This window comes from Oncorhynchus mykiss, chromosome 6 (assembly GCF_057628025.1).
Source record: "Oncorhynchus mykiss isolate SJ-2025 chromosome 6, ASM5762802v1, whole genome shotgun sequence".
NCBI classification, from domain to species: domain Eukaryota; kingdom Metazoa; phylum Chordata; class Actinopteri; order Salmoniformes; family Salmonidae; genus Oncorhynchus; species Oncorhynchus mykiss.
Window position 1 is genome coordinate 45,675,653 of NC_143027.1, and position 27,027 is coordinate 45,702,679.

A 27,027-nucleotide genomic window follows, 5' to 3' on the forward strand; every position below is an offset into this window, starting at 1 on the left:
GTCACAACAGACTCAAGGTAGTGGGACAGGAATGTTTCTGCAACATCCTACTATGAGGATAGGCCTACAGCTTTTTTTGCCACCAAGGGTTCTATTGGCGCAGGCCTGGCTCAGGGTAGAGTGGGCTTGGCCCTATTGTAAGTTTGGCTGTGGGGGTTTACAGGGATTTATCTGGTACATTCCCCACACCTCATTAACCACTGGTGATCTCTCACAGAACACCATTACACCCCATTCTTCCCTTCCTCCTCTTCCCTAACCCTCCCAGCCAGCCCCAAGAATGTAGTAGGCAGGAGGGGACAGGGAGAGAGAGAGACTGTGGCCACTACTCCTCTGTGTGACTCAAGCCTACTCCTCTCAGTCTTCAGCTGTCCTCTCAGTCTTCAACTGTCCTCTCAGCCTCTGGAGGCCAAATGACTAAAGGACCCATCGACCCATCCAACAATGCGTGGGTTTCTGAAAAGGCAGTGCGTGTGCGTGCGTGTGTGTACTTTAGGTGTCTACGTCTCTCTTTCTCGTTCGACTGACCTATTTCACACAAGTGTCCATATATCCATGAGTGTCTGGACCAGAGCGATCCCATGCCCTTTGTGTCAGAGCGGAACAGTCCGACCCTCCCATCCATCCACCCATTCCCCTGGCTGGAGTAAGAGCTAAGCTGATTACTTATCTCAGGGAAATTGAGGCCAGCCTTTGTTGCAGTGCAGATGGGTGGCTGGGTCACCATAGTGCTCCCTGCCTCCATGCATATTTTGTCTGTTGTCTTCCGGGCTGGACTGGTGCAGCCAGCCTGTCCTGTAACCTACCCCTGTGCCGTGTGTGTGTTCCACCTCTTCTGCCTGCTTCGAGCATTGCCTATATTGAATGCAGATCTACACACACCCTCCCTGCTCCCCTTTCTGCCCTGGCTTTACAGTAGATAGACACACTGTGTTACTGAATAAAGAGACAATTGAGATAAAGAAAGGAAGGGAAGGGCCCTGAGTGAGGCATCTACAATGAAGACAGATGAGAACGTGCCTGTTCTGTCTTGAGGAGACAGTTCTGCCCTAAGGGCATCCAGCGAGAAGAGAGTGCGTTCTAGAACACGAAACCAAGTCGTCTGATCTTATTGTGAAACCACAGTCGCCACATGGTTCTGCCTGCCTTCACCTCCAGCCATGCCCTTTCTCAATGTGTTCTTCTGCATCTAAAAGGTAGCGGCTAAGTGAAAGAAAGAACACACTTTCTGTCAGTGTCTTCTCACAAGATCATGACAAACAACGAGAGCCTCAGAGCTCCTGTGGTTTTTCAGAAAGGGATCTGGGTCGTCTGCGTTCCCTTTTGTCTGTTTTGGTGGTCTGTCTGTGTTTTGGTTGGTCTTCATGTGGTCTGTCTGTGTTTTGGTTGGTCTGCATTTGACTTGTTTTGGTAATCAGTGACTGTGTTGGAGGAGGTGTGTTCTTCACCTTTGCTAGGCAATTAGCAATTAGTGTTAGTACTTCAGTCTCCCCTGGTTTCTCAGCGGCGCTCGTTTCAGTGGCGGTCTCGGCTGCAAAACTAATACCGTCACCGAAACAAAGAAGGTTCTTCGAGGAAGGAAGGCTCAACAACTCTCTCCCTTGAGTATCTTACCTGGTTACTTTCGGATGATCTCATTGTGCTCTTTTGTAGCTTTGGCAACAATTTGTGTGTTTTCTATACCTGTTCGCGCCTCTCCCTGTAGGCCTTTACAGACACTTCCCACCACTTGGCTCCAACCCTTCTAATTCCGTGTACCCTGCGGGCACAACCCATGTGGAATTCCGGGTCTCTGGCAACGTTTGGAGCTGCCGATCTGCGGTCAAGAATGCCAAGATCATCTCAGCCCATGCTGCCCTTCAGTCCCTTGACTTTTTGTCCCTGGTGGAGACATCCAGAGAACACTGCTACTTCAGCTGTTTTCGCTTCGTCTGACTACGTTTTCTGTCAAATTCTAAGAGCATGTGGTTGTCACAGTGGTGGCACAGTGCTACTAATTCCTCCTAACTGGAGATCTTCTCTTCTCCTTCTCTCACCTGAACATCTCCTCATTTGAATTCCGTGCTGTCACTGTCACTTGTCCACTCAAGCTTAAAATTGTTTTCACCTATCGCTCACCAGGTGCCCTTGGAGAATTCCTCAATGATCTTAACACCTTGATAAGCTTCATACTTGGTGACATCAACCCCCGATGTCAGGCTTCAATTTATGTCTTTCCAACTCTCTTTCTCCTTCTAGCCGCTTTTCACCTCACCCTTTCCCAATCCCCATCCAACTCACAAGGCAGGCAATACGCTTGACCTCACCTTTACTAGAGGCTGTTTGCCTACTAAACTCACTGCCTGGTCTCTGATCATTACTTTGGTTCCTTTTCTTTCTCCCTTTCCTCCAACCCTAGCCCCTCAGCCCCTACCCAAAGGGTCATGCGCCATCGCAATCTTTGCTCTCCTCCCTCCTCCCTCTCTGCGGATGACTTTCTCAACCACTTTGAAAAGAAGGTTGACGACATCCGCTCCTCATTCACTTAGCCTATTGAGTCTACTGGTCCCACTCACACAGAACTACCCTACACATCGACCTGAAATCCTGCGACTAGTGAGGTTTGGCCGACAACCTGCCCGCTCAACCCCATCCCCTCCCTTCTCCAGACCATCACTGGAGACCTTATCCCCTTCCTCACTTCCCTCATCAACTCATCCCTGAACACTGGCTGCATCCCCTCTGACTTCAAAATGGCCAAGACGCTCCCAAGAAACCAACACTTGACTTATCTGACGTAAAACTGTAGACCTGCCTCCCTTTCTTTTCTTTCCAAAACAATTGAGCGTGCTGTCTCTGATCAACTCTCTCGTTATCTCCCTCAAAATAATCTTCTTGACCCTAACCAGTCAGGCTTCAAGACGGGTCACTCAACTGAGACTGCTGTTCTATGTTTTACAGAGGCTCGCCACACTGCCAAAACTGACTCTCTCCCCTCTGTTCTCATTATCCTAGATCTATCCGCTGCCTTTGCAACTGTGAACCATCAGATCCTCCTCTCCTCCCTCTCAGGGTTGGGTGTCTCAGGCTCTACACTCTTGGATTTCATCCTACCTGACAGCCCACTCCTACCAGGTGATGTGGAGAGGATATGTGTCTGCACCACGTACTCTCATTACTGGTGTCCCCCAGGGCTCGGTTCTAGGCCCTCTCCTCTTCTCTCTATACACCAAGTCACTTGGCTCTGTCATATCCTCACATGGTCTCTCCTATCATTGCTATGCAGATGACACTCAATTACTTTTCTCCTTCCCTCTTCTGACACCCAGGTGGCGACACACATCTCTGCATACCTGGCAGATATCTCAGCTTAGACGTCGGCCCACAACATCAAGCTCAACCCGACAAGACTGAGCTGCTCTTCCTACCGGAAAAGGCCTGCCCGCTCCATCACGGTTGACAACTCCACAGTGTCGCCCTCCCAGAGTGCAAAGAACCTTGGTGTGACTCTGGACAAAACCCTGTCATTCTCTGCAAACATCAAAGCAGTGACTCGCTTCTGCAGCATGCTCTAGAACATCCGTAGAGTACAACCCTACCTCACACAGGAAGGGACACAGGTCCTATTCCAGGCCCTTGTCATCTCCTGTCTGGACTACTGCAACTCGCTGTTGGCTGGGCTCCCCGCTTGTACCATCATACCCCTGCAACTTATCCATAACGCTGCAGCCCGCCTGGTTTTCAATCTTTAGAAGTTCTCCCATGTCAATCCGCTACTCCGCACACTCCACTGGTTTCCAGCTAAAGCTCGCATCCACTACAAGATGGTGCTTGCCTACTTAACAGCAAGAGGAACTGCCCCTCCCTACCTTCAGGCTATGCTCAAACCCTACACTCCAACCCGAGCACTCCGTTCTGCCACCTCTGGTGTCTTGGCTCTCCCACCCCTATGGGAGGGCAGCTCTTGCTCAGCTCAGTCCAAGCTCATCTCTGTCCTGGCACCCAAATGGTGGAACCAGCTTCCCCCTGAAGATAAAACAGCAGAGTCCCTGCCCATCTTCCTACCTCTTCAAAGAGTATCTTAAATAATCCCCCACCTCACCTCGACCCCCCCCCCCCAAAAAAAAAAAAAAAAATCTAGCTCTGACTTTGCTGATAGCTACTTTATTGATGAAAAGTGTACTTACTATGTCTCACCTAGCTATCTTAAGATGAATGCACTAACTGTAAGACGCTCTGGATAAGAGCATCTGCTAAATGACTCAAATGTAAATGTTTTTGTTGGTCTACATGTGGTTTGGTCTGTGTTTTCGTGTGGCAGCGTGGCCATTCACTAAGGCTCTGTCTGTATCTGCCAGGATTGATCAGTAAGTCGTCCCACTGTGCCCTGTTATCTAGGGTCACGCCAGCTTGGCGGGCAGTGGCTCCACCTCGTTAGTTTTGTGTCCAGGCTGGTCGCGTGAGGTCAAGGAAGAACTCTGCTTGTAGTATTCTTAAGTAGTTGGTTGTGTAGGTCTGAAATAGGCATTGGTACTGTAAGAGTGTGGACCTTCATACGGGGTCAAACAGGCCTGTCAAGATCTATTATGTGACATTTGTTAACACTGGCAGTGTCAAATGACACTGGTTATAATTGGTTATATGTTAAGTTATGTATCCAGTAGGTCTCTGAGGTCCACTGGCACTGGCTTTTTAACTATCTCAAAGCCTAGGACCAAGAGGCATGGAGAGGCAGCCTTTAGTTACTATGCTCCCAGCCACTGGAATAGCCTCCCAGAGAACCTGAGGGGGGCCGAAACTGTGGACATACACTACCGTTCAAAAGTTTGGGGTCACTTAGAAATGTCCTTGTTTTTGAAAGACAAGCACATTTCTTTGTCCATTAAAATAACATCAACTTGATCAGAAATACAGTGTAGACATTGTTAATGTTGTAAATGACTATTGTAGCTGGAAATGGCAGATTTTTTAAAATGGATATCTACATAGGCGTACAGAGGCCCATTATCAGCAACCATCACTCCTGTGTTCCAATGGCACGTTGTGTTAGCTAATCCAAGTTTACCATTTTAAAAGGCTAATTGATCATTAGAAAACCCTTTTGCAATTATGTTAGCACAGCTGAAAACTGTTGTTCTGATTAAAGAAGCAATAAAACTGCCGTTCTTTAGACTCGTTGAATATCTGGAGCATCAGCATTTGTGGGTTCGATTACAGGCTCAAAATGGCCAGAAACAAAGAACTTTCTTCTGAAACTCGTCAGTCTATTCTTGTTCTGAGAAATGAAGGCTATTCCATGCGAGAAATTGCCAAGAAACTGAAGAGCTCGTACAACGCTGTGTACTACTCCCTTCACAGAACAGCGCAAACTGGCCCTAACCAGAATAGAAAGAGGGGTGGGAGGCCCCGGTGCACAACTGAGCAAGAGGACAAGAACATTAGAGTGTCTAGTTTGAGAAACAGACGCCTCACAAGTCCTCAACTGGCAGCTTCATTAAATAGTACCCTCAAAACACCAGTCTCAACGTCAACAGTGACGAGGTGACTCCGGGATGCTGGCCTTCTAGGCAGAGTTGCAAAGAAAAAGCCATATCTCAGACTGGCCAATAAAAATAAAAGATTAAGATGGGCAAATGAACACAGACACTGGACAGAGGAACTCTGCCTAGAAGGCCAGCATTACGGAGTCGCCTCTTCACTGTTGACGTTGCGACTGGTATCTTAAAACACACCTTTTTAGCTTTGTTTTTCCTTAGGGTTTTTTTTTAGTCGTTGAGTTTTTATTATTATATTGTTTTTTATTCGCTTATGTTTGTAAATATTTCCGGGTTTTATTTATTTATTTTCCCTGTGAAGCACATTGTGTTGCATTCCATGTCTGGAATGTGCTGTTTAAATAATGCCTAATTTGATAATGTGGTTTAAGTTAGAAACATAAAGAATGGGAGAGTTTTCAGTCCAGAGCACTGACACACATCACAGTCGAGTCTAGTAGCACTGACTGTGAGTTCAGGTCATGTCCAGTCTGTGATTGAGTTGACTGGTTGATGCATTAGGCCCAGTCTCTCCCTCTCGCTCCTTGTCCCTCCCATCAATCAGGTAATACCAAAGCGGTTCATTCTCCCAGCCAGTGATAAAGGAAGGGAGGAGGGTTTAATGTATGTGGTGATGAGACTGTTCCAGGCTGGGCTGATGGCATTACAGACAGAGAGAGAGACAGACAGCTCTACCAGGTCTGTGCCAAGCCAGTAGAAAACATGCATAGATGCAACAACGCACACACGCACACTGCTCTGCTGAGCTGACTGACAGCTAATAGAGATAGTCGGCACGCTGATATTAATGTAAACGCACACACTAACACTGGGATTAAAAAAAAAAGGATACACACACACATGCATAGACATACAGACGTGTTAACATGCACACAAATACTCACAAACATGTATGTTTACACACACAATTCACATGCACACACAGTAACACACCCACATGCGGTAAGTAGTGAAACCCACACAGTGTGACTGACTGACTGACAGTTCATATCGAACAGACAGGCCCAGACATAGCAGGGCTGGTGATGAGAGGCAATTAGGCACATTCTTCAGGATGATAATAGCTCAGTAAAACCCTGCTGACGACCTATAAACATTTTCATAACTACTGTATCTATCTGTCCGAATGAGAGACCGGGAGATGAACAGATGATCATGCAAATGGTACAGGGCCTCCGGGCTTCAGGTCGGTCAGGGTGTAATACAGGAACACAGGGCGTTGACTCCATGAGTCAACACACACAAGCATGCACACACACAGAACAAGACACACACACACACACACAGCCACTTACTCTGACAGGTGGAGATGTCACAGTATCTCCAGTAGATTCCTTCTTCGTGGTCAGCGATGTAACACCACGGCTGGACGTCACCATCAGGGTTCCTGGAAGGAGGGATGACGAGAGAGACGGGAGACGGAGGGGAAATAAGGGGGAGAAAACAGAAATAAAAAGAGGTTATCGACCAAAAAACTGGACACTGAATATTGCGGGAGAGATGATTTTGAGATTGTGTCTGTCTGTGGTGCAAATTATCATCTCCCTACTGCAACACCTACACTAGGCACTAGCTAGTCGCTTTGCTCTGTTTGTTATGTTAGCCTGTCCTCAGTGGCCTGACCATGCATGTCCAGCAGACCCCGGCCTAGACAGTGGGCTCTCAGACAGGCAGACAGTGGCCTAAAGGAACGTTGGGGTCTTTGTTCTGATTGAGACAGAGAACTGTCCTGGGGTGAGAATGGAGCAGGGTCTTTTGTCTGAAGGGGCCACGGTCATTTGAACCGCCACTCTGCACTTTTAACCCTTCAAACCTGACAGCCTGGCCCCTTTTGGCCCCAGGTGGCACTTTGGCTGTTTTGGTTTCACTGACGGGAAGGGAGGGAGAACATACACACATCCAGACAGGGCCTTTGAGCAACTGTTAGTTTCTGTGAACTGTCTATACTGTCTGTGTGCTTTGTTCAATTAATTTTACTACTTCACTTACCCTTTATAATGGGTTTAATGGAGAGTTTGAAAAGGGTTTATAAGAAGGTTATAAACTGTTAATTACATAATAAATAGCTACATAGACACCATTTGGAGCACATATCCCAGTGTGTGGAATAGGCTTGGGTGGTATCCAGATTGTTATACCTTCGTACCGACCTTGCGCCATAACGGAATATTTGGTAATACCGGCACTGAACACAAGGGGTGCTATTTTCAAACCCCACTGATCCTCTGTAATCTGAAGGTTAGCAAAGCTAACAAGTACATCTCAAATCCCATAGAGATTGCTAACTAAAGGCTAACTAAATGCTAACGAGCACATTGCCAACATTTTATGCAGTGTCTGTACAGGACAGATGTCCCAGCTTATAAAGTTATATAAGTGACTCCAAAATGCTACTCACAGTTTGCTGCACACACAAAACAAATATTACACAGCAAGGCTCTTGATCCAGGGGGGGATTCTCTACTGTTACCAAGCGAAGCTAGATTTTGGAAGAAGCTAACAATTTAGCTAGATAGCTAATTAGCGACTAAATTAGCAAACCAAATGCACAACCGCACGGCATTTAGCACATTTTAGAAATGTTACTTTATAGATAGATATAAGATACCTTGCAAATGCTACCTTGCAAATGCTGCACAACAGTGAGTGACTCACAAGACTCCAGTCTCTCACTGTTGTGTGCTGGTAAACAAACACCAAGTGCCTGGGGACTACCGGTAAGTTGTATAATTAAAAATTATGTGACAGGTGAAATGAAGAACGCAATCTTCGTTATCTCTTAGCGTATTGCACAAGTTGACTGCAGGTATTTAACTTAAGTAGCTACAAATATTCAAATGTATGAAATGAACGTCAACGAAATTGTTCCAACGATATTGATGGTAATGAAAAACCATCCCGTGGCTATTTCCAGATGCCCAGGTATACAGTATATACTGTACGGTATACCACCAAAGCCTAGTATGGAGCCTTTTTTTCAATAAGGTGCACAGGGCAAAAAAAAAAAAAACATCCTAGGTCAATTGAGGAAGGATCTTCTTTAGGAGCATTACTGTTGTCCTTTCCTCAGCTCTGACTGTAATTGCCTGGGACCTATTCTCTTCTTTTCTATTCTCTTTTGACGTTCTTCATTGTAAAAAAGCCAGGGGCCTCAGCTATCCCATTTCAGCCCTATTGTGGGGGGAATTCTGAAGGGCGTTTCCATTCCTTTTCTTCTCCTATCAAAAACACTTTCCAGGGTCTCTTCCTCTCCTTTCACAGGGCAGAAAAAAGTTTTTTGAGCAAGATGCCGTTTTAGGAACAGGGATATTGTTCTTGTTCGTAAGGGGAAGCTTTAACCTAGGGATGGGGATGATGTCGAGTTATGTACTGTGGACATTTGGATCTTTTTTTCCCTCCGTTAGGAGAAAATAATCCCTCTCTTCCTCCAAACCGTGAACTCGTCTCCCAAATGGCAGCCTATTCCCTATATAGTGCGCTACTTTTGACCTGGTTCAAAAGTAGTTCACCATGTAGGTAATAAGGTGCCATTTAGCACTCTACCTGGCTATGCAGCCATATATTCTTTCTCATATCTCATACCCTAAATATTGTTTTCATCTCCATTATTTCCATGTAAATCTAGTGTAAAGTGCAGCCTGCCACACACAGGAAACACAGTACTTGTTTTCCACTCGGATTGGGACACTCGTCCAGGGTTGTGAAACTCATTCCATGGAGGGCCTAGTGTCTGCAGGTGTTTAGTTTCCCCTTTCAATTAAGCCAAAGACAATCAAGTGTGGGGAGTTCCTTACTAACTAGTGACCTGAATTCATCAATCAAGTACAAGGGAGGAGCGAAAACCCGCAGACACTCGACCCTGCGTGGAACGAGTGTGACACCTGTGCTCTAGCCTGACCTTCTCCATTATCTCTATGGTAATACACCCAGTCTCTGGAGCTGTTAGGGCTGACACATGTTTGTCTGGGGGGAGGGGATACTATCCTGATGTTAAAGATAGGGGAGGCTAGGTTCAAATCTCTAGGGAACAAACACACGCTACACGCAAATGTACAAAAGCACATGCACGCAAATAGAAACACGCACACATAAGCGCGCACACACACACTACTCTACACCAATGCACTCACACAAACACAAATTGGACTTGTCAAACTGCTCTATTTGATATGAGGTTATCCATCACCTATAGTCAATAATCTAATTAACCTAATCACAGCCTCAGGAGGGCATCATCCTGAACACACACACACACACACACACACACACACACACACACACACACACACACACACACACACACACACACACACACACACACACACACACACACACACACACACACACACACACACAACCGGTAGCTTTGATCAACAAACGATCCGTTTTCTGTCCCTGTCCTGAGCCCCCTGTGATGGAGGGAGGGAGGGAGGGAGGGGGTGGAGGTGAGGAGAGGGGTGAATGACTGGGTAAACCCACATGAAAGAGGAGAGGCATTATCCCCAACCTCGAGGTGAACATGGAGGATGGAGAGGACAGGTGGAGAATGGGCTGTGGTAGGGAGAGAGAATCCATCATTTGAACCTGTTAGTACAGAGAAAGACCGCTGCCTAAGTGGAGATGCCCTGGCTCTGATATAGTAGCTCTAGGGGCGTATGGATTTGGTGTGGGTGTGTGTGTGTGTGTTTTGTATGTGTGTGTGTGTAGTGTGGGGGGGGGCTGGCAGGAGGGGGGTGGGGGGTGTACTGTGTTTGTGTCTGTGTTTAACTCCTCTGTTTTAGCTAGCTGCTAGGCGGTGTTTTAACTGGGCAGTGTGTCTTACATCTGAGAACAGAGAAAAACAGCTGTTCCCCGCTGGCCGCTGTTCAAAAGACTTTTCTTTAATAACCATTTTCCAAGTAACCCTCATCATAAAATGTATGATAAACTTTAAAATATCTGGCACAGCGTAGCCATAAAAAGCTCTGAATCGTCAACATCAGAGAGGAGAAAAACCTGCAGTGCTGAGCAGCACAGAGCTGGGCTGGAAATAACATGCTTTTCTGTGTGAGGTGGTCGGTCTGTTCACCCAGGACTCATGCTATTAGCAAGCCACTAGCCTGCGGTTCAGAGCTGGGTTCAAACACTATTTGAAATAATTTCCAATACTGTGCTTGTTTGAGCTTGCCTGTTGCAATGGAACCAATAGAAGGGTCCCACAGCTGCAAACCCCACACATCTGGGACTCAAACTGCAAATGCTGAAAGTATTTGAAATTGTATTAGTGTAGTATTTGGCCGCGCACTGAAACCACAGAGAAAATATGATAGCTGAAAACCCCTTTGGAAAATGACTGTGTAAAACTGCTGAAGAGGGTTTGAGAGGCTTGTTAGGTTTAGGTTGAGGTCAGGAGAGGATCAGAGGCTGACTGTCACAGAGAGAAACACAGAGAGAGAGAGAGAGAGAGAGAGAGAGAGAGAGACAGAGAGAGAGAGAGAGAGAGAGACAGAGAGACAGAGAGACAGAGAGAGAGAGAGAGAGAGAGAGTTCTAAACAGTGACAGGGGTTGGCTTTCGTTTTAGTGATAGCTTCACTGTCAAATCCGTGTATTAGTTTGTGGCCAGCGACTTTTATACAGAGAGTGCCACAAATTGTCTGTGCCATTTCAATTTGAAAATGACAACGGCGTTATAAGTCCTGGCTGTGACAGACTATACACATCCCCAATCTGATGTAATTCCACAAAATGTTATGTAGTGAAATTGCAAGCTTGTGAAATGTAACAAGTTTTGTCCACCATAGGAAATTAGCATAATATAACAATGAAATATGTTAAATTAATTATATATTTTAATATATGATGATAGTAAACATAGCACACTCAAACATTTTTACAGCAATTACTTCTATTTCTTCCTACTTTAGCAATGGCGAGAGTTTAAAAATGCTGCTAAGCACAATTTCTCCTGGCGCTCAAGACTAGAGCCCTATGTGGTCATAAAAAAATCCCAGTGGCACTTATTGTAAGAGTAGAGGTGTAAACTCCGGTGTCATGGCTAAATTTCCAACCTGGCCCCATTCCATCATGGCCACCTAATCATCCTCCTCTTTCCTAATGGGCATATATCACTCCTCACCTCTCCACCTGATTGCTGATGTGTGGTGAGCATCCTGTCACAAAACTGGTTGCCGTGCATCATCCAGGTGGGTGCCGCACGTTTCTGGGGGATAAGGTGAGCTTCCCCCTACTATGCAAAGCACTTTGAATACCTCAGTTGGTAGAAAAGCGCTATATAAATATAATCAATGATTTATTATTATTATTAGAGCGTCCAAAGGGTCTGTGCAGCAGGCTGAATGTTTGACGTCCCTTCTTATAATAATAACAACCGTCTTCTGGTAGATGGAAAGGCTTTCCCAAAAACCTTCTCAATTACCTACAAAGTTACTTATGCCTACCTGGTATACTGATATCATGATAATTTGCATCAATCCAGTGGCAATTTGTTTACCGAACTCTGCAATTGCATGTGCCTAGTTGAATTAAAGGGTATCTACAGCATACAATGACATTCTAAACGACTCTATGCTTCCAACTTTGTGGCAACAGTTTGGGGAAGGCCCTTTCCTGTTTCAGCATGACAATGCCCCCATGCACAAAGCGAGGTCCATACAAAAATGGTTTGTCGAGATCGGTGTGTAAGAACTTGACTGGGAACTTGACACCCTGACCTCAACACCATCAAACACCTTTGGGATGAATTGGAACGCGAACTGTGAGCCAGGCCTAATTACCCAACCTCACTAATGCTTGTGGCTGAATGGAAGCAAGTCCCCGTAGCAATGTTCCAACATCTAGTAGAAAGCATTCCCAGAAGAGTGGAGGCTGTTATAGCAGCAAAGGGGGGACCGACTACATATACTTTTGTTCACGTACTGTATGTTGAACACTGTGCTAGCCTTCACACTGCATTCGGAAAGTATTTATACCCTTTGTTTTTTTTAAAAACATTTTGTTACGTTACAGCCTTATTCTAAAATGTATAAAATTGTTTTTTCCCCTTCATTAATCTACACACAATACCCCATAATGACAAAGCAAAAAAAAATGTTTTTAATGTTTGCTAAATTATAAAAAATAAAAATGGAAATTTCACCTTTACTCAGTACTTTGTTGCAGCACCTTTGGCAGCGATGACAGCCTCAAGTCTTCTTGGGTATGACACTACAAGTGTCGCTGCACAGCTATTTTTAGGTCTCTCCAGAGATGTTTGATCGGGTTCAAGTCCGGACTCTGGCTGGCCACTCAATGACATTCAGAGACTTGTCCCGAAGCCACTCCTGTGTTGTCTTGGCTGTGTGCTTAGGGTCATTGTCCTGTTGGAAGGTGAATCTTCGCCCCAGTCTGATGTCCTGAGTGCTCTGGAGAAGGTTTTCATCAAGGTTCTCTCTGTCCTTTGCTCCGTTCATCTTTGCCTCCGGCTTGACTAGTCTCCCTGTCGCTGAAAAACATCCCCACAGCATGATGCTGCTGCCACCACCATGCTTCACCGTAGGGATGGTGCCAGATTTCCTCTAGACGTGACACTTGGCATTCAAGCCAAAGAGTTTAATCTTTGTTTCACCAGACCACAGAATCTTGTTTCTCATGGTCTGAGTCCTTTAAGTGCCTTTTGGCAAACTCCAAGCGGCTGTCATGTGCCTTTTACTGAGGAGTGGCTTATGTCTGGCCACTCTACCATAAAGGCCTGATTGGTGGAGTGCTGCAGAGAAGGTTGTCCTTCTGGAAGGTTCTCCCATCTCCACAGAGGAACTCTAGAGCTCTAGAACTCCATCGGGTTCTTGGCCAAGGCCCTTCTCCCATGATTGCTCAGTTTTGCTGGACTCTAGGAAGAGCTGGTGGTTCCAAACTTCTTCCATTTAAGAAATGATGGATGCCAATGTGTTCTTGGGGACATTCAATGCTGCAGAAATGTTTTGGTATCCTTCCCCAGATCTGTGATCCTGTCTCGGATTCCATCAACTTCACGGCTTGGTTTTTGCTCTGACATGCACTGTCAACTGTGGGACCTTATATAGGCAGGTGTATACCTTTACAAATCATGTTCAATCAATTGAATTTACCACAGATGGACTCCAATCAAGTTGTAGAAACATCTCAAGGATGATCATGGAAACAGGATGCACCTGGGCTCATTTTCGAGTTCCATAGCAAATGGTCCGAATACTTATGTAAAGGTAAGGTATTTTTGTATTTATTTTTTTAAACATTTGCAAAAATGTCTAAAAACCTGTTTTCTCTTTGTAATTATAGGCTGTTGTGTGTGGACTGATGAAAAATTTTGAATAAGGGTGTAGCATAACAAAATGTGGAAAAAGTCTAAGGTCTGAATACTTTCCCGAATGCACAGACAATCACTGACCAAAAATATAAATGCTGCAACATGTAAAGTGTTGGTCCCATGTTTCATGAGCTGAAATAAAAGATCCTGCAAATGTTCCATACCCGCAAAAAGCTTATTTTGCTCATATTTTGTGCAGAAATGTGTTTATATCCCTGTTAGTGAGCATTTCTCCTTTCCTAAGATAATCCATCCACCTGACAGGTGTGTATCAATAATCTGATTCAATAACCTGACAGGTGTGTATCATATCGGTAATCTGATTAAACAGCATGATCATTACATAGGTGCCCCTTGTGCTGGAGACATTAAAAGGCCACTCTAAAATGTGCAGTTTTGTCACACAACACAATGCCACAGATGTCTCAAGTTTTGAGGGAGCGTGCAATTAGCATGCTAACTGCTGGAATTTCCAACAGAGCTGTTGCCAGAGAATGTAATGTTCCATTTCTCTACCATAAGCCGATTCCTTTTTAGAGAATTTGGCAGCACGTCTAACCGGCCTCACACCCGTAGAACATGTGTAACCACACGAGTCCAGGACCTCCACATGCGGCTTCTTCACCTGCGGGATCTTCTGAGACCAGCCACCCAAACAGCTGATAAAACTGTGGGTTTGCACAACGGAATCATTTTTTCTTTTAAATTGTTTAATTTTTGAAACACCAGCATTTACAAAATAATTGCACTTGTAAGTTATTTGGTAGTAATATAAAACAACACATCAAATACAACAATACAGCAAAACAAAGAGAGAGACAAACAAAAAAGAAAAAAAGAAAAAGACAAGAAAAAATATATATTTTGATACAGTTGTTACAGGTCAACTAGCACAGATACAGTCCTTAATATCCAAGATGTTGTGTATACACATACCAGGCCTCTTACATCACCAATATATAAATATACATCACTCTGGCACTGCAGGGAAATGTAGTCGTTTAACATGAGAAAAGAAGGGAGCCCACATTGCATAGAATTTGTCTATAGACCCATTGAGTGAGTGTTGAATTTTTTCCAACGTTATGCAATTCAAAACGGATTTAATCCAAAGAGCATGAGAAGGGGTTGCAGAGGATTTCCATCTAAGTAAAATTAATCGTCTCGCTACCAAAGTGACGAAGGCAATTACATCCTTATTCATTTTGGTCAATTGTAATAATGCAATAAAAGGGTCTGGCTCGATCTGTGTGCCGCTTAATTCTGAGAGTGTGTTAAAGATGTCTTTCCAGAAACCAACAAGAGATGGGCAACACCAAAACATGTGTACATGATTAGCCGGAGACTGGTTACATCGTACACAATTAGGGTTCATATCCTTGTAAATCTGGGATAATCTTGCTTTGGTCCAGTGGGCCCTATGAATCAGTTTGCATTAAATGGGACCGTGTCGAGCGCAAATAGAAGAGGTATGTACCTTTTTGAGTGCCCCTTCCCATAGTTCATCAGATATTTCCTCACCCAGTTCCTCCTCCCATGAGAATTTAATATTGTTTAATGAGGTGGTTTGTAGTGAGCAAATCTGACTATAGATTATTGACAAGGTGCCTTTCAGAGTAGGAAGTGGGATAAGAAATGTGTCAAACTGTGTTTCACCAGGAAGGGTGGGGAATCGGGGCCCTATTCTGTGGACATAACTCCGGACTTGTAAGAACCTAAAGAAATGATGTCTGGGGAGACCAAATTTAGCTGATAATTGTTCAAACGTACTAAATGTACTGTTAATATAGAGTTCTCTAAATATTTTAATACTGAGACTAGACCATGTTGAGAAAGCACCATCAACCATAGATGTGGGAAAAGCTGGGTTTGAGGCTACCGGAGCAAAAGAAGAGGTTGTCTGAAACCCAAAGTGGCGCCTAAATTTGATTCCAGATCTTCAATGTTGTTTTGACACATATTTTTGGTGAAGGAGGAGTAAGCGAGGGAAGACAATGATGCCGGTATAGATGAGGCGGCCTCCATCACTAGTCAAATTGGGGGTGGGAATATCTCTCTGCTCTGTAACCAGTACTGAATGATCCTAAGGTTAGCGGCCCAATAATAGAATCTGAAATCCGGTAGAGCTAGACCGCCGTCTGGTTTGGGCCTCTGCAAAAGCTGTATTCGTATCGTGGGGGAATTTTTGTCCCATATCTTGGGATTCAGGAATATGACTGAAAAGGCCTCAGGCCTTGAAATATAAACAATTCCACTGATTGAAAGTATAAGGGGATATCGGTGAACAAATGCTGCGGTCAAGGCAACGATTTCAGCACCATGGACAGCGATCGGTAATGTGAGTGGCTGTCTGGCTGACACATTCAAAAACAAATTGGGGGGAGGCATACTCCAGCCTGCCTTGCAAGGGGGTCCAGAGAAACTACGTTACGCCAGTGGCAGCAGCACAACACCAGATTAGGCCATGTCTCTCTTCAACAAGAGGTCTTCTGACAACTTGGGGCAACCTGGCTTAATAAAGGTTAAAGCTGTGTGTAGGCTATGTACAAAACCCCCCTTTAATTTGGTTTAATTTACATTTAATTTATTAATGAAGTGACGTATGTCTTCACCTGAAAACTGAGGGCACTTTGCTGTAACAGTATGCTCTTACATTCCCGGTGTCAGTCAGTGTCAGTATTTGAAATGCGTTGTGCGAGGTCGAATCTAACTGTGTCTCTCTCCGGAGAGACACGAGTTCTCTTGACATTTAATGCAGCTTTTCTCTCCTTTTCTGTAATTAATATGACATTTCCCTCTGCCCCATATAACCCCATCTCTCCCTAGGCTGTTTTACTGACGGCTATAAAGATGAAATGTGAGGGCTATTAGAGACCCTCTTTGCACACTGCCATGGAGCCACAGACCCCTTTCAACTAAATCAGTATGGGGAAAAGCCAACAATGGGATGGGAGCACGGTTTACGATTCCCCCATCGCTCCTCGTAAGTCCACCCCCATTCCACCTGCTTCTCTTGTCCAAATCCCACATACACCCTCACATTCTCAGACCCCCCCCCCCCCTCCCACACTTTGGCTCAGTGCCCACCCCATGACTCTGCTGCCGCTTGTGCAAGTAAGACCGTTTGAACAGACAAAGTTCTTTGTCTGTTTTAACTGTAATGTATTGCAACATAAGCACGACACAACAGGCAGTCAAGCGGTTATTTTTTAGGAGGGGAGTTCACTTGCATGCAGCTATTTAGGAAAGCAGCAGCATATCGAACTAGACAAGACAGACAGGCAGGCAGTCAAAAGCGATTTAATGTGCAAACATTGGCTATTGGGAGGCAGAGACATATAGTCTACATCATCATATCATTGGTTGAGTGTTCAGAAGACGGTGAGAAGAAATGTGATTTTGTGCGTAAAACAAAAAAATGTGCAGAACGTGATTCAGATCCTTAGCTTTGAGAAAGAGGGTTCTGGATGGGCCATGGGCGAAAACTCCATATTCACAGCCACCACCTTAAAGGAAAGAAATGTAATGACTCCTGTCCTTAAAACATCACCTGTGCTTTGGCCTCAGCCCCAACTTGCTCTGGTTTGTATTAAAACTCCCTTGGCCCTGACAGACCGTCGCCCCATCCTCTCCCTCCTTCTCTCTCCCTCCGTCTCTCTCCCTCCTCCTCTCTCCCTCCTCCTCTCTCCCTATGTTTCTCTCCCTCCGTCTCTCTCCCTCCGTCTCAATCTTACCAGCTACAGTGCAGCTCCAGATCCAGCGAAGGCCCTATCCAGCCATATTCCCAACACAGTAAAAACCTGTGCCAGGGAAGGATGTAAAGAGAGGGAGAAATAAACTAAGACAAAGACCGTGAGTGAGTGAGAGAAAACATGTGGAAGACGAAGGGATAAAGAGAGGGAGAACGAGAAAGGGAGAGAGGGGAGATAACATGGAGAAGGAGACAGAGAGTTGCAAGGTAGAGAGAGTACTGGAGATTTGAATTTGAATTGAAAGATGCCCATGATGTAAATCAGGTATTTTGCATTCCAAATTCTTCAGTCCAAGTCAATTTCCGATCTGGCTAGACATTTACATATCCAATCAACCAACCCTTCCATCAAACCAAATGGATTGAACAGAAAGTCTTCTCCATGTGGTAGGGACTTCAGAAATTCCACACACACAGGCACACGCACGCACTTAACACACACACACGCACGGACACACACACGAGCGCGCACGCGCAAATGCACACAGAACAAGAGCAAGAGAGAGAGACCACCCTACTGGAATCTGAAGTCAAATGTTAATGCTTCTGTCCCCAACCAAGGAAGGCCTACAGCAGCACCTAGATCTTCTGCACAGATTCTGTCTGACCTGGGCCCTGACAGTAATTCTCAGTGAGACAAAAATAATGGCGTTCCAAAAAAGGTCCAGTTGCCAGAACCACAAATACAAATTCCATCAAGATATCGTTACCCTAGAGCACACAAAAAAAACTATACCTACCTTGGCCTAAAAATCAGCACCACTTCCACAAAGCTGGGAACGATCTGAGGGACAAGGCAAGAAGGGCCATAAAAAAAAGGAACATAAAATTAGACATCCCAATTAGGATCTGACAAAAAATACTTGAATCAGTTATAGAACCCATTGCCCTTTATGGGTTGTGAGGTCGGGGGTCCGCTCACTAACCAATAATTCACAAATTGGGACAAACACCAAATTGAGACTGCATGCAGAATTCTGCAACAGCATCCTTCGTGTACAAAGTAAAACACCAAATAATGCATGTAGAGCAGAATTAGGCTGATACCCATTAATGATCAAAATCCAGACAAGAGACGTTAAATTCTACAATTACCTAAAGTGGAGCAATTCCCAAACCTTCCATAACAAAGCCATCACCTACAGAGAGATTAACTTAGATAAGAGTCCCCTAAGCAAGCTGGTCCTGTTCACAAACACAACCAGACCCCACAGAGCCCCAGGACCAGCTTGCTTAGGGGACTCTTCGAGCCGGTCGGTCACATTTGGTTTGATCTAATTGTGTTGCTGTCCTGGGGCTCTGTGGTGTCTGGTTGTGTTTGTGAACAGAGCCCCAAGATAGCAACACAATTAGATCAAACCTATTGTGACCGACAGGCTCAATTTTGTCTTATGTAGCAACATTTGAAATGGTGTTTTTTACATTGGATAAAAGTAGAGACTCAGAGCTAGACAATGGTATATTATACACTACAGTTGAGGAACAATGGAAAAGTAATTCTGCTTTGAAACTTGATTAACCTGTATACTCACTCTTCCGGCGCCGACAGATGGCCGCCTCGCTTCGCGTTTCTAGGAAACCATGCAGTATTTTTTTTTTTTTTACGTGTTATTTCTTACATTGGTACCCCAGGTTATCTTAGGTTTCATTACATAGAGTCGGGAGGAACTACTGCATATAAGAGCAACGTCAAATCACCATCCTTACGACCAGGAATATGACTTTTCCAAAGTGGATCCTGTGTTTTGCCTTCCACCCAGGACAATGGATCGGATGCCAGCCGGCGACCCAAAACAAAGCCGCCGAAAAAGGGACAAACGAAGCGGTCTTCTGGTCAGGCTCCGGAGACGGGCACATCACGTACCACTCCCTAGCATACTACTCGCCAATGTCCAGTCTCTTGACAACAAGGTTGATGAAATCCGAGCAAGGGTAGCATTCCAGAGAGACATCAGAGACTGTAACGTTCTTTGCTTCACGGAAACATGGCTCACTCGAGAGACGCTAACGGAGTCGGTGCAGCCAGCTTGTTTCTTCACGCATCACGCCGACAGAAACAAGCATCTTTCTGGTAAGAAGAGGGGTGGGGGAGTATGCCTTATGATTAACGAGACGTGGTGTGATCATAACAACATACAGGAACTCAAGTCCTTCTGTTCCCTGACTTAGAATTCCTCACAATCAAATGTCGACCGCATTATCTACCAAGGGAATTCTCTTCGATTATAATCACAGCCGTATATATTCCCCCCCAAGCAGACACATCGATGGCCCTGAACAAACTTTATTTGACTCTATGTAAACTGGAAACCACATATCCTGAGGCTGCATTCATTGTAGCTGTGGATTTTAACAAGGCTAATCTGAAAACAAGACTCCCTAAATTCTATCAGCATATCGATTGTGCTACCAGGGCTGGTAAAACCCTGGATAATTTTTATTCTAACTTCCGTGACGCATATAAGGCCCTCCCCCACCCTCCTTTCTGAAAAGCTGACCACGACTCCATTTTGTTGCTTCCAGCCTACAGACAGAGACTAAAACAAGAAGCTCCCGCGCTCAGGTCTGTTCAACGCTGGTCGGACCAATCTGATTTCACCGCTTCAAGACTGCTTCGATCACGTGGATTGGGATATGTTCCGCATTGCGTCCAACAACAACGCTGATTCGGTGATCGAGATCTTAGAAAGTGCATTGGGGATGTTATACCCACAGCAACGATTAACACATTCCCAGACCAGAAACCGTGGATTGATGGCAGCATTCGCGCGAAACTGAAAGCGCGAACCACTGCTTTTAACCAGGGCTGGGTGACCGGAAATATGACCGAATACAAACAGTGTAGCTATTCCCTCCGCAAGGCAATCAAACAAGCTAAGTGTCAGTATATAGACAAAGTAGAGTCACAATTCAACGGCTCAGACACAAGAGGTATGTGGCAGGGTCTACAGTCAATCACGGATTACAAAAAGAAAACCAGCCCCGTCGCGGACCAGGATGTCTTGCTCCCAGACAGACTAAATAACTTTTTTGCTCGCTTTGAGGACAATACAGTGCCACTGACATGGCCCGCTACCAAAACCTGCGAGCTCTCCTTCACTGCCGCCGACGTGAGTAAAACATTTAAATGTGTTATGGACATATTCAATCAATCCTTATCCCAGTCTGCTGTTCCAACATGCTTCAAGAGGGCCACCATTGTTCCTGTTCCCAAGAAAGCTAAGGTAACTGAAATAAACGACTACCGCCCAGTAGCACTCACTTCCGTCATAATGAAGTGCTTTGAGAGACTAGTCAAGGACCATATCCCCTCCACCCTACCTGACACCCTAGACCCACTCCAATTTGCTTACCACCTCAATAGGTCCACAGACGACGCAATCGCAACCACACTGCCCTAATCCATCTGGACAAGAGGAATACCTATGTGAGAAAGCTGTTCATCAACTACAGCTAGGCATTTAACACCATAGTACCCTCCAAACTCGTCATTAAGCTCGAGACCCTGGGTCTCGACCCCGCCCTATGCAACTGGGTACTGGACTTCCTGACGGGCCGCCCCCAGGTGGTGAGGGAAGGTAACAACATCTCCACCCCGCTGATCCTCAACACTGGGGCCCCACAAGGATGCGTTCTGAGCCCTCTCCTGTACTCCTTGTTCACCCACGACTGCGTGGCCATGCACGCCTCCAACTCAATCATCAAGTTTGCGGATGACACTACAGTGGTAGGCTTGATCACCAACAACGACGAGACGGCCTACAGGGAGGAGGTGAGGGCCCTCGGAGTGTGGTGTCAGGAAATTAACTTCACACTCAACGTCAACAAAACAAAGGAGATGATTGTGGACTTCAGGAAACAGCAGAGGGAGCACCCCCCTATCCACATCGACAGGACAGTAGTGGAGAGGGTAGTAAGTTTCATGTTCCTCGGCGTACACATCACGGACAAACTGAATTGGTCCACCCACACAGACAGCGTTGTGAAGAAGGCGCAGCAGCGCCTCTTCAACCTCAGGAGGCTGAAGAAATTCTGCTTATCACCAAAAGCACTCACAAACTTCTACAGATGCACAATCAAGAGCATCCTGTCGGGCTGTATCACCGCCTGGTACGGCAACTGCTCCGCCCACAACCATAAGGCTCTCCAGAGGGTAGTGAGGTCGGCACAACGCATCACTGGGGGCAAACTACCTGCCTCTCCAGGACACCTACACCACCCGATGTCACAGGAAGGTCATAAAGATCATCAAGGACAACAACCACCCGAGCCACTGCCTGTTCACCCCGCTATCATCCAGAAGGCGAGGTCAGTACAGGTGCATCAAAGCAAGGACCGAGAGCCTGAAAAACTGCTTCTATCTCAAGGCCATCAGACTGTTAAACAGCCACCACTAACATTGAGTGGCTGCTGCCAACATACTGACTCAACTCCAGCCACTTTAATACTGGAAATTGATGGAAATTGATGGAAAAAATGTATCACTAGCCACTTTAAACAATGCGACTTAATATAATGTTTACATACCCTACATTACTCATCTCATATGTATATGTATATACTGTACTCTATATCATCTACTGAATATATTCATATTCTTTATCCCTTTACACTTGTGTGTATAAGGTAGTAGTTGTGGAATTGTTAGGTTAGATTACTCATTGGTTATTACTGCATTGTTGGAACTAGAAGCACAAGCATTTCGCTACACTCGCATTAACATCTGCTAACCATGTGTATGTGACAAATAAAATTTGATTTGATTCGAGAAAATGGCTTTAGAATGTTTTGGTACACCTACTGGTTGAGCTCTTTGTCTACACCCATTCAGCATCGTTCACACTCTCTTAAGTTTTAGCCCCACCCATCTCTTTAAGGATTCGCATGTGAGGCAGAGGAGTAGGGTTGATCTGAGCGTTCTGTCCTAACAACAGCAGTCAAGCACCCAAGCTAACTGGCTAACGTTGGCTAGCTTGCTAGCTACTTCCAGACACAAATGAGAGAACAGCTCACTCTGACCATTTCACTCACCCTAGCAGAGCTGGTTAGGCTGTTTTTATGTTATCCAGAGTGTTGGTGACTGTAACTGTGCTGCTGGCAACAATTTAATTACGTGTTTTCCCCCCAACGTTTACTGACATATTCAACGGGTGTTGAACATTCATAAATTCGTCAGTTATTCTGCGCTCTGGCATACTCAGACAAGAGTGCTCTGAAATCAGAGTAGATAGCAGAGTGAATTTACCAGCTACTTCTATCAACAGTTCTCGCAGCGACATCATGAACATTCTACTGAAATGGTTACTTGCATAGTGGAGTCTTTTGTTAAGACATGTAGCTAGTTAGCTAACTAGCTAAACAATGAACCATAATCCCAACTCATGATGTCACTACCCTGCATGAATCTGCAGGTAGCTAACCAACCAGGTTCAATGTTAGCTAGATAACATTAGGCTATAACTAGCCAAGCAACTGGCTCTGAGATACAAATAATATTACTACACAGATCATACACGTAATGTCGGCTAGCAAGCCAGCCAGCTAACAATAGCTAGCTAACGGTACACTAACTTGAAATGAAAACAACTTTTTGACAGAATTTGAAATGTGTAATATCTAAAAATGTAGCTAGCTAGACTATCCTACCCATATACATGGATGGACGCTTCTCCCTCTCCATCACGGATTCCATGGTTGCCCTTAATTCCACTGATTTTAAAACTCGGCCCTCCAGAAAGTGGAGAGCAACACTTATGCAGTTCTACTATGTGATATATATATATATATTTTTAAAGTCCATTAGAAAGGATTACCTACACATACTGACCAGCTCAAAAAGACAGAAGCATGCTACATGGCAGACCAATCCGAACTCATCTTTCGGCATGTCCAGCCCATTCATTATCTCAGCCAATCATGGCTAGCAGGAAGGTTGCTGCCTTTTTCTGTGGTTAAACCAACTAGGCTTGTAAATGTAACAATTTTATATTAACAGACGTTTGTTATTAAGGCACATGAAAGTTCACATGTTCCAGAAGGCATTTCTGCTAAAAAGAAACACATTTTGAGTTTAAAAAAGTTCATATTTAAATGGCTCTCCTGTGAAGTAGTGCCGAGCGACATACGCCTAGTTTCCTAAAACGAGTCACAAATGAGAAAACAAAAAGATAATTATTTGACACATTGGAAAGAATACCCCAAAGAACAGACCTAAACAGAGAGTACACAGTGGCAGAATACCTGACCACTGTGACTGAAAATAAGGAAAGCTATGTACAGACTCAGTGAGCATTGCTAAGCCAGGTCTGCCTTTGTGCACACTGCTCACAACATGATGTGAAAACTGAGCTGCACTTCTTAACCCCCTGCCAAATGTATGACCATATTAAAGACACATACACAGACCCACAAGGAATTTGAAAACAAATCACATTTTGATCAAATCCCATATCTATTGGATGAATTACCACAGTGTGCCACCACAGCAGCAAGATTTGTGACCTACGCCCACAAGAAAAGGGCAACCAGTGAAGAATAAACACCATTGTAAATACAACCCATATTTATGTATATTTATTTTCCCTTTTGTACTTTAACTATTTGCACATTGTTATAACACTGTACATAGCCATAATATGACATTTGAAATGTATATATTCCTTTGAAACTTTTTTGTGTGTAATGTTTACTGTTCATTTTTAAATTGTTTATTTAACTTTTTTGGCAATGTAACCTTACTATATGTTTCCCATGTCAATAAAGCCCATTGAATTGAATTGAGAGCGAGAGAGAGAATGTGTAAGGTTACTGATAATTTCCGATTGTTTATTTCACTTGCTTTGGCAATATAAACGTGTTTCTGATGGCAATACAGCCTCTTTGAACTGAAATTGAATTGAAACTGAATTTAAATTGAAATGAGAGAGACAGAGAGAGAGAGAGAGAGAGAGAGAGAGAGAGAGAGAGAGAGAGACAGAGAGAGAGAGAGAGAGAGAGAGAGAGAGAGAGAGAGAGAGAGAGAGAGAGAGAGAGAGAGAGAGAGAGAGAGAGAGAGAGAGAGAGAGAGAGAGAGAGAGAGAGAGAGAGAGAGAGAGAGAGAGAGAGAGACAGAGAGAGAGAGAGAGAGAGAGAGAGAGAGAGCGAGAGAGAGAGAGAGAGAGAGAGAGAGAGAGAGAGAGAGAGAGAGAGAGAGAGAGAGAGAGAGAGAGAGAGAGAGAGAGAGAGAGAGAGAGAGCGAGAGAGAGAGAGAGAGAGAGAGAGAGAGAGAGAGAGAGAGAGAGAGAAAAAGGGACAGAGGGAAGAGAGAGACTGAAAAACGGAAGCCTTACATTCTCTCTTGCACTCCCTAATTCACTCAGCCTTGTTCAGGGAAATGCCAGCCAGGATAAGGCAAGGCAATAACAAAAGAGGCGTGACTGTGTGACTGAGCCACTCGTAAATGCCATCGCTCATCTATTCAGTGTGAAGTAGCCAATCCAGTCCCAATACTCATGCTGATGAGGGACAGAAAGAGAGAGAAGGGGTTAGATAAGGTGCCAATTAAAGCTAACCCAGGAACAACTTTGCAGATCATGGATCTGTGTCTTTTACTTTCAACCCAACTAGATTTACGAAGTGGTGAGTTGTCAATAGCCTGAATCATGAAATGTTTATTGTGCATGGATCACACAATGGGCTAGACTCCAAAAAATTAAGATGTCCTATTTCACATTGTTTGTCAGGAGTAATATATTCTTAATGTGCTGTGGGTGAAAGACTTCCACTATCCTCTCTGGCTGTGCCTCTATGGCCCTGGTCAAAAGTAATGCACTATATAGGGAATAGGGTGCTATTTGGGACACAACCTCTATGTATCCCGCTCATAAATAGTAGGAATCCCAATCCAAGCAAAGCAAAAACAAATCAGTCCTCGGCCACTTCAAAGCATTGTTGCTTTAGGACTTTATGGCAATGACTTAACTTAGGAAATGTTTTAAATTGTTTTTTAAGTGGTGGTGGGGAAATACATTTTTTCCTATATCTATGGACTTAGCTACTTACTAGAAGTCTCTCAAGATCAATGACTTAGACTTCGGAAATATTTTTAGGGCTTTTAAGTGGGGAAATACTTCAATGCTAGCTACAGGGTTCAATGAGTCCACTAGATTGTAGGCTTTTGCAGTGGTGGAAAAAGTACCCAATTGTCATACTTGAGTAAACAATACCTTAGAGTAAAAGTGAAAGTCACCAAGTAAAATACTATTATTTGAGTAAAAGTCTAAGTATTTGGTTTTAAATATACAGTGCATTCTGAAAGTATTCAGATCCCTTGACTTTTTCCACATTTTGTTGCGTTACAGCCTTATTCCAAAATTTATTAAATAAATAAATCCACACACACAATACCCCATAACGACAAAGCAAAAACAGGTTTTTAGAAATGTTTGCAAATTTATTAAGAATAAAAAACTGATATTTACTTACACATTTACGTATTCAGACCATTTACTCAGTACTTTGTTGAAGCACCTTTGGCAGCGATTAGAGTCTTGAGTCTTCTTGGGTATGATGCTACAAGCTTGGAACACCTGTATTTGAGGAGTTTCTCCCATTCTTCTCTGTAGATCCCTCAAGCTCAGTCAGGTTGGATGGGGAGCGTTGCTGCACAGCTATTTTCAGGTCTCTCCAGAAATATTCGATCGGGTTCAAATCCGGGCTCTGGCTGGGCCACACAAAGACATTGAGACTTGTCCCGAAGTGACTCCTGCGTTGTCTTGGCTGTGTGCTTAAGGTCGTTGTCCTGTTGGAAGGTGAACCTTCGCCCCAGTCTGATGTTCTGAGCGCTCTTGAGCAGGTTTTCATCAAGGTTCTGTCCTTTACTCCGTTCATCTTTGCCTCGATCCTGACTAGTCTTCCATGTCACGTTCTGACCTTAGTTACTTTGTTTTGTCTTTTGTTTTAGTATGGTCAGGGCGTTGGGTAGGTTGTCTATGTTAGTTTTTCTATGATTTTCTATTTCTGTCTTTGGCCTGGTATGGTTCTCAATCAGAGGCAGCTGTCAATCGCTGTCCCTGATTGAGAACCATATTTAGGTAGCCTGTTTTCTATTGTGTTTTGTGGGTGGTTATTTTCAGTCTTTGTGTGTCTGCACCAGACAGAACTGTTTTGGTTGTTTCTTTGTTGTTTGTTATTCAGTGTTCAGTTTTTTCACTAAATAAGATGAACACTTACCACGCTGCGCTTTGGTCCTCAACTTCTTCCCACGACAGCCGTTACATCCCAGTGGCTGAAGAACATGCCCACAGCATGATGCCGCCACCACCTTGCTTCACCATAGGGATGATGCCAGGTTTCCTCCAGATGTGACAAAGTTCAATCTTGGTTTCATCAGACCACAGAATCTTGTTTTGCATGGTCTGAGTTCTTTAGGTACCTTTTGGCA

At 44.5% G+C, this 27,027-nt stretch overlaps 1 protein-coding gene across 2 annotated transcripts in view; it reads right to left on the reverse strand.

Moving 5' to 3' along the window:
• The window catches only part of kremen1 (kringle containing transmembrane protein 1), a 113,502-nt gene that overhangs the window by 45,626 nt on the left and 40,849 nt on the right, over positions 1 to 27,027 (reverse strand). For both annotated transcript variants that reach the window (XM_021606619.3, XM_021606620.3), the window contains exon 3: positions 6,830 to 6,921. In XM_021606619.3, coding sequence (XP_021462294.1) covers positions 6,830 to 6,921 — 92 coding nt within the window. The remainder of the gene's footprint in view (positions 1 to 6,829; positions 6,922 to 27,027) is intronic.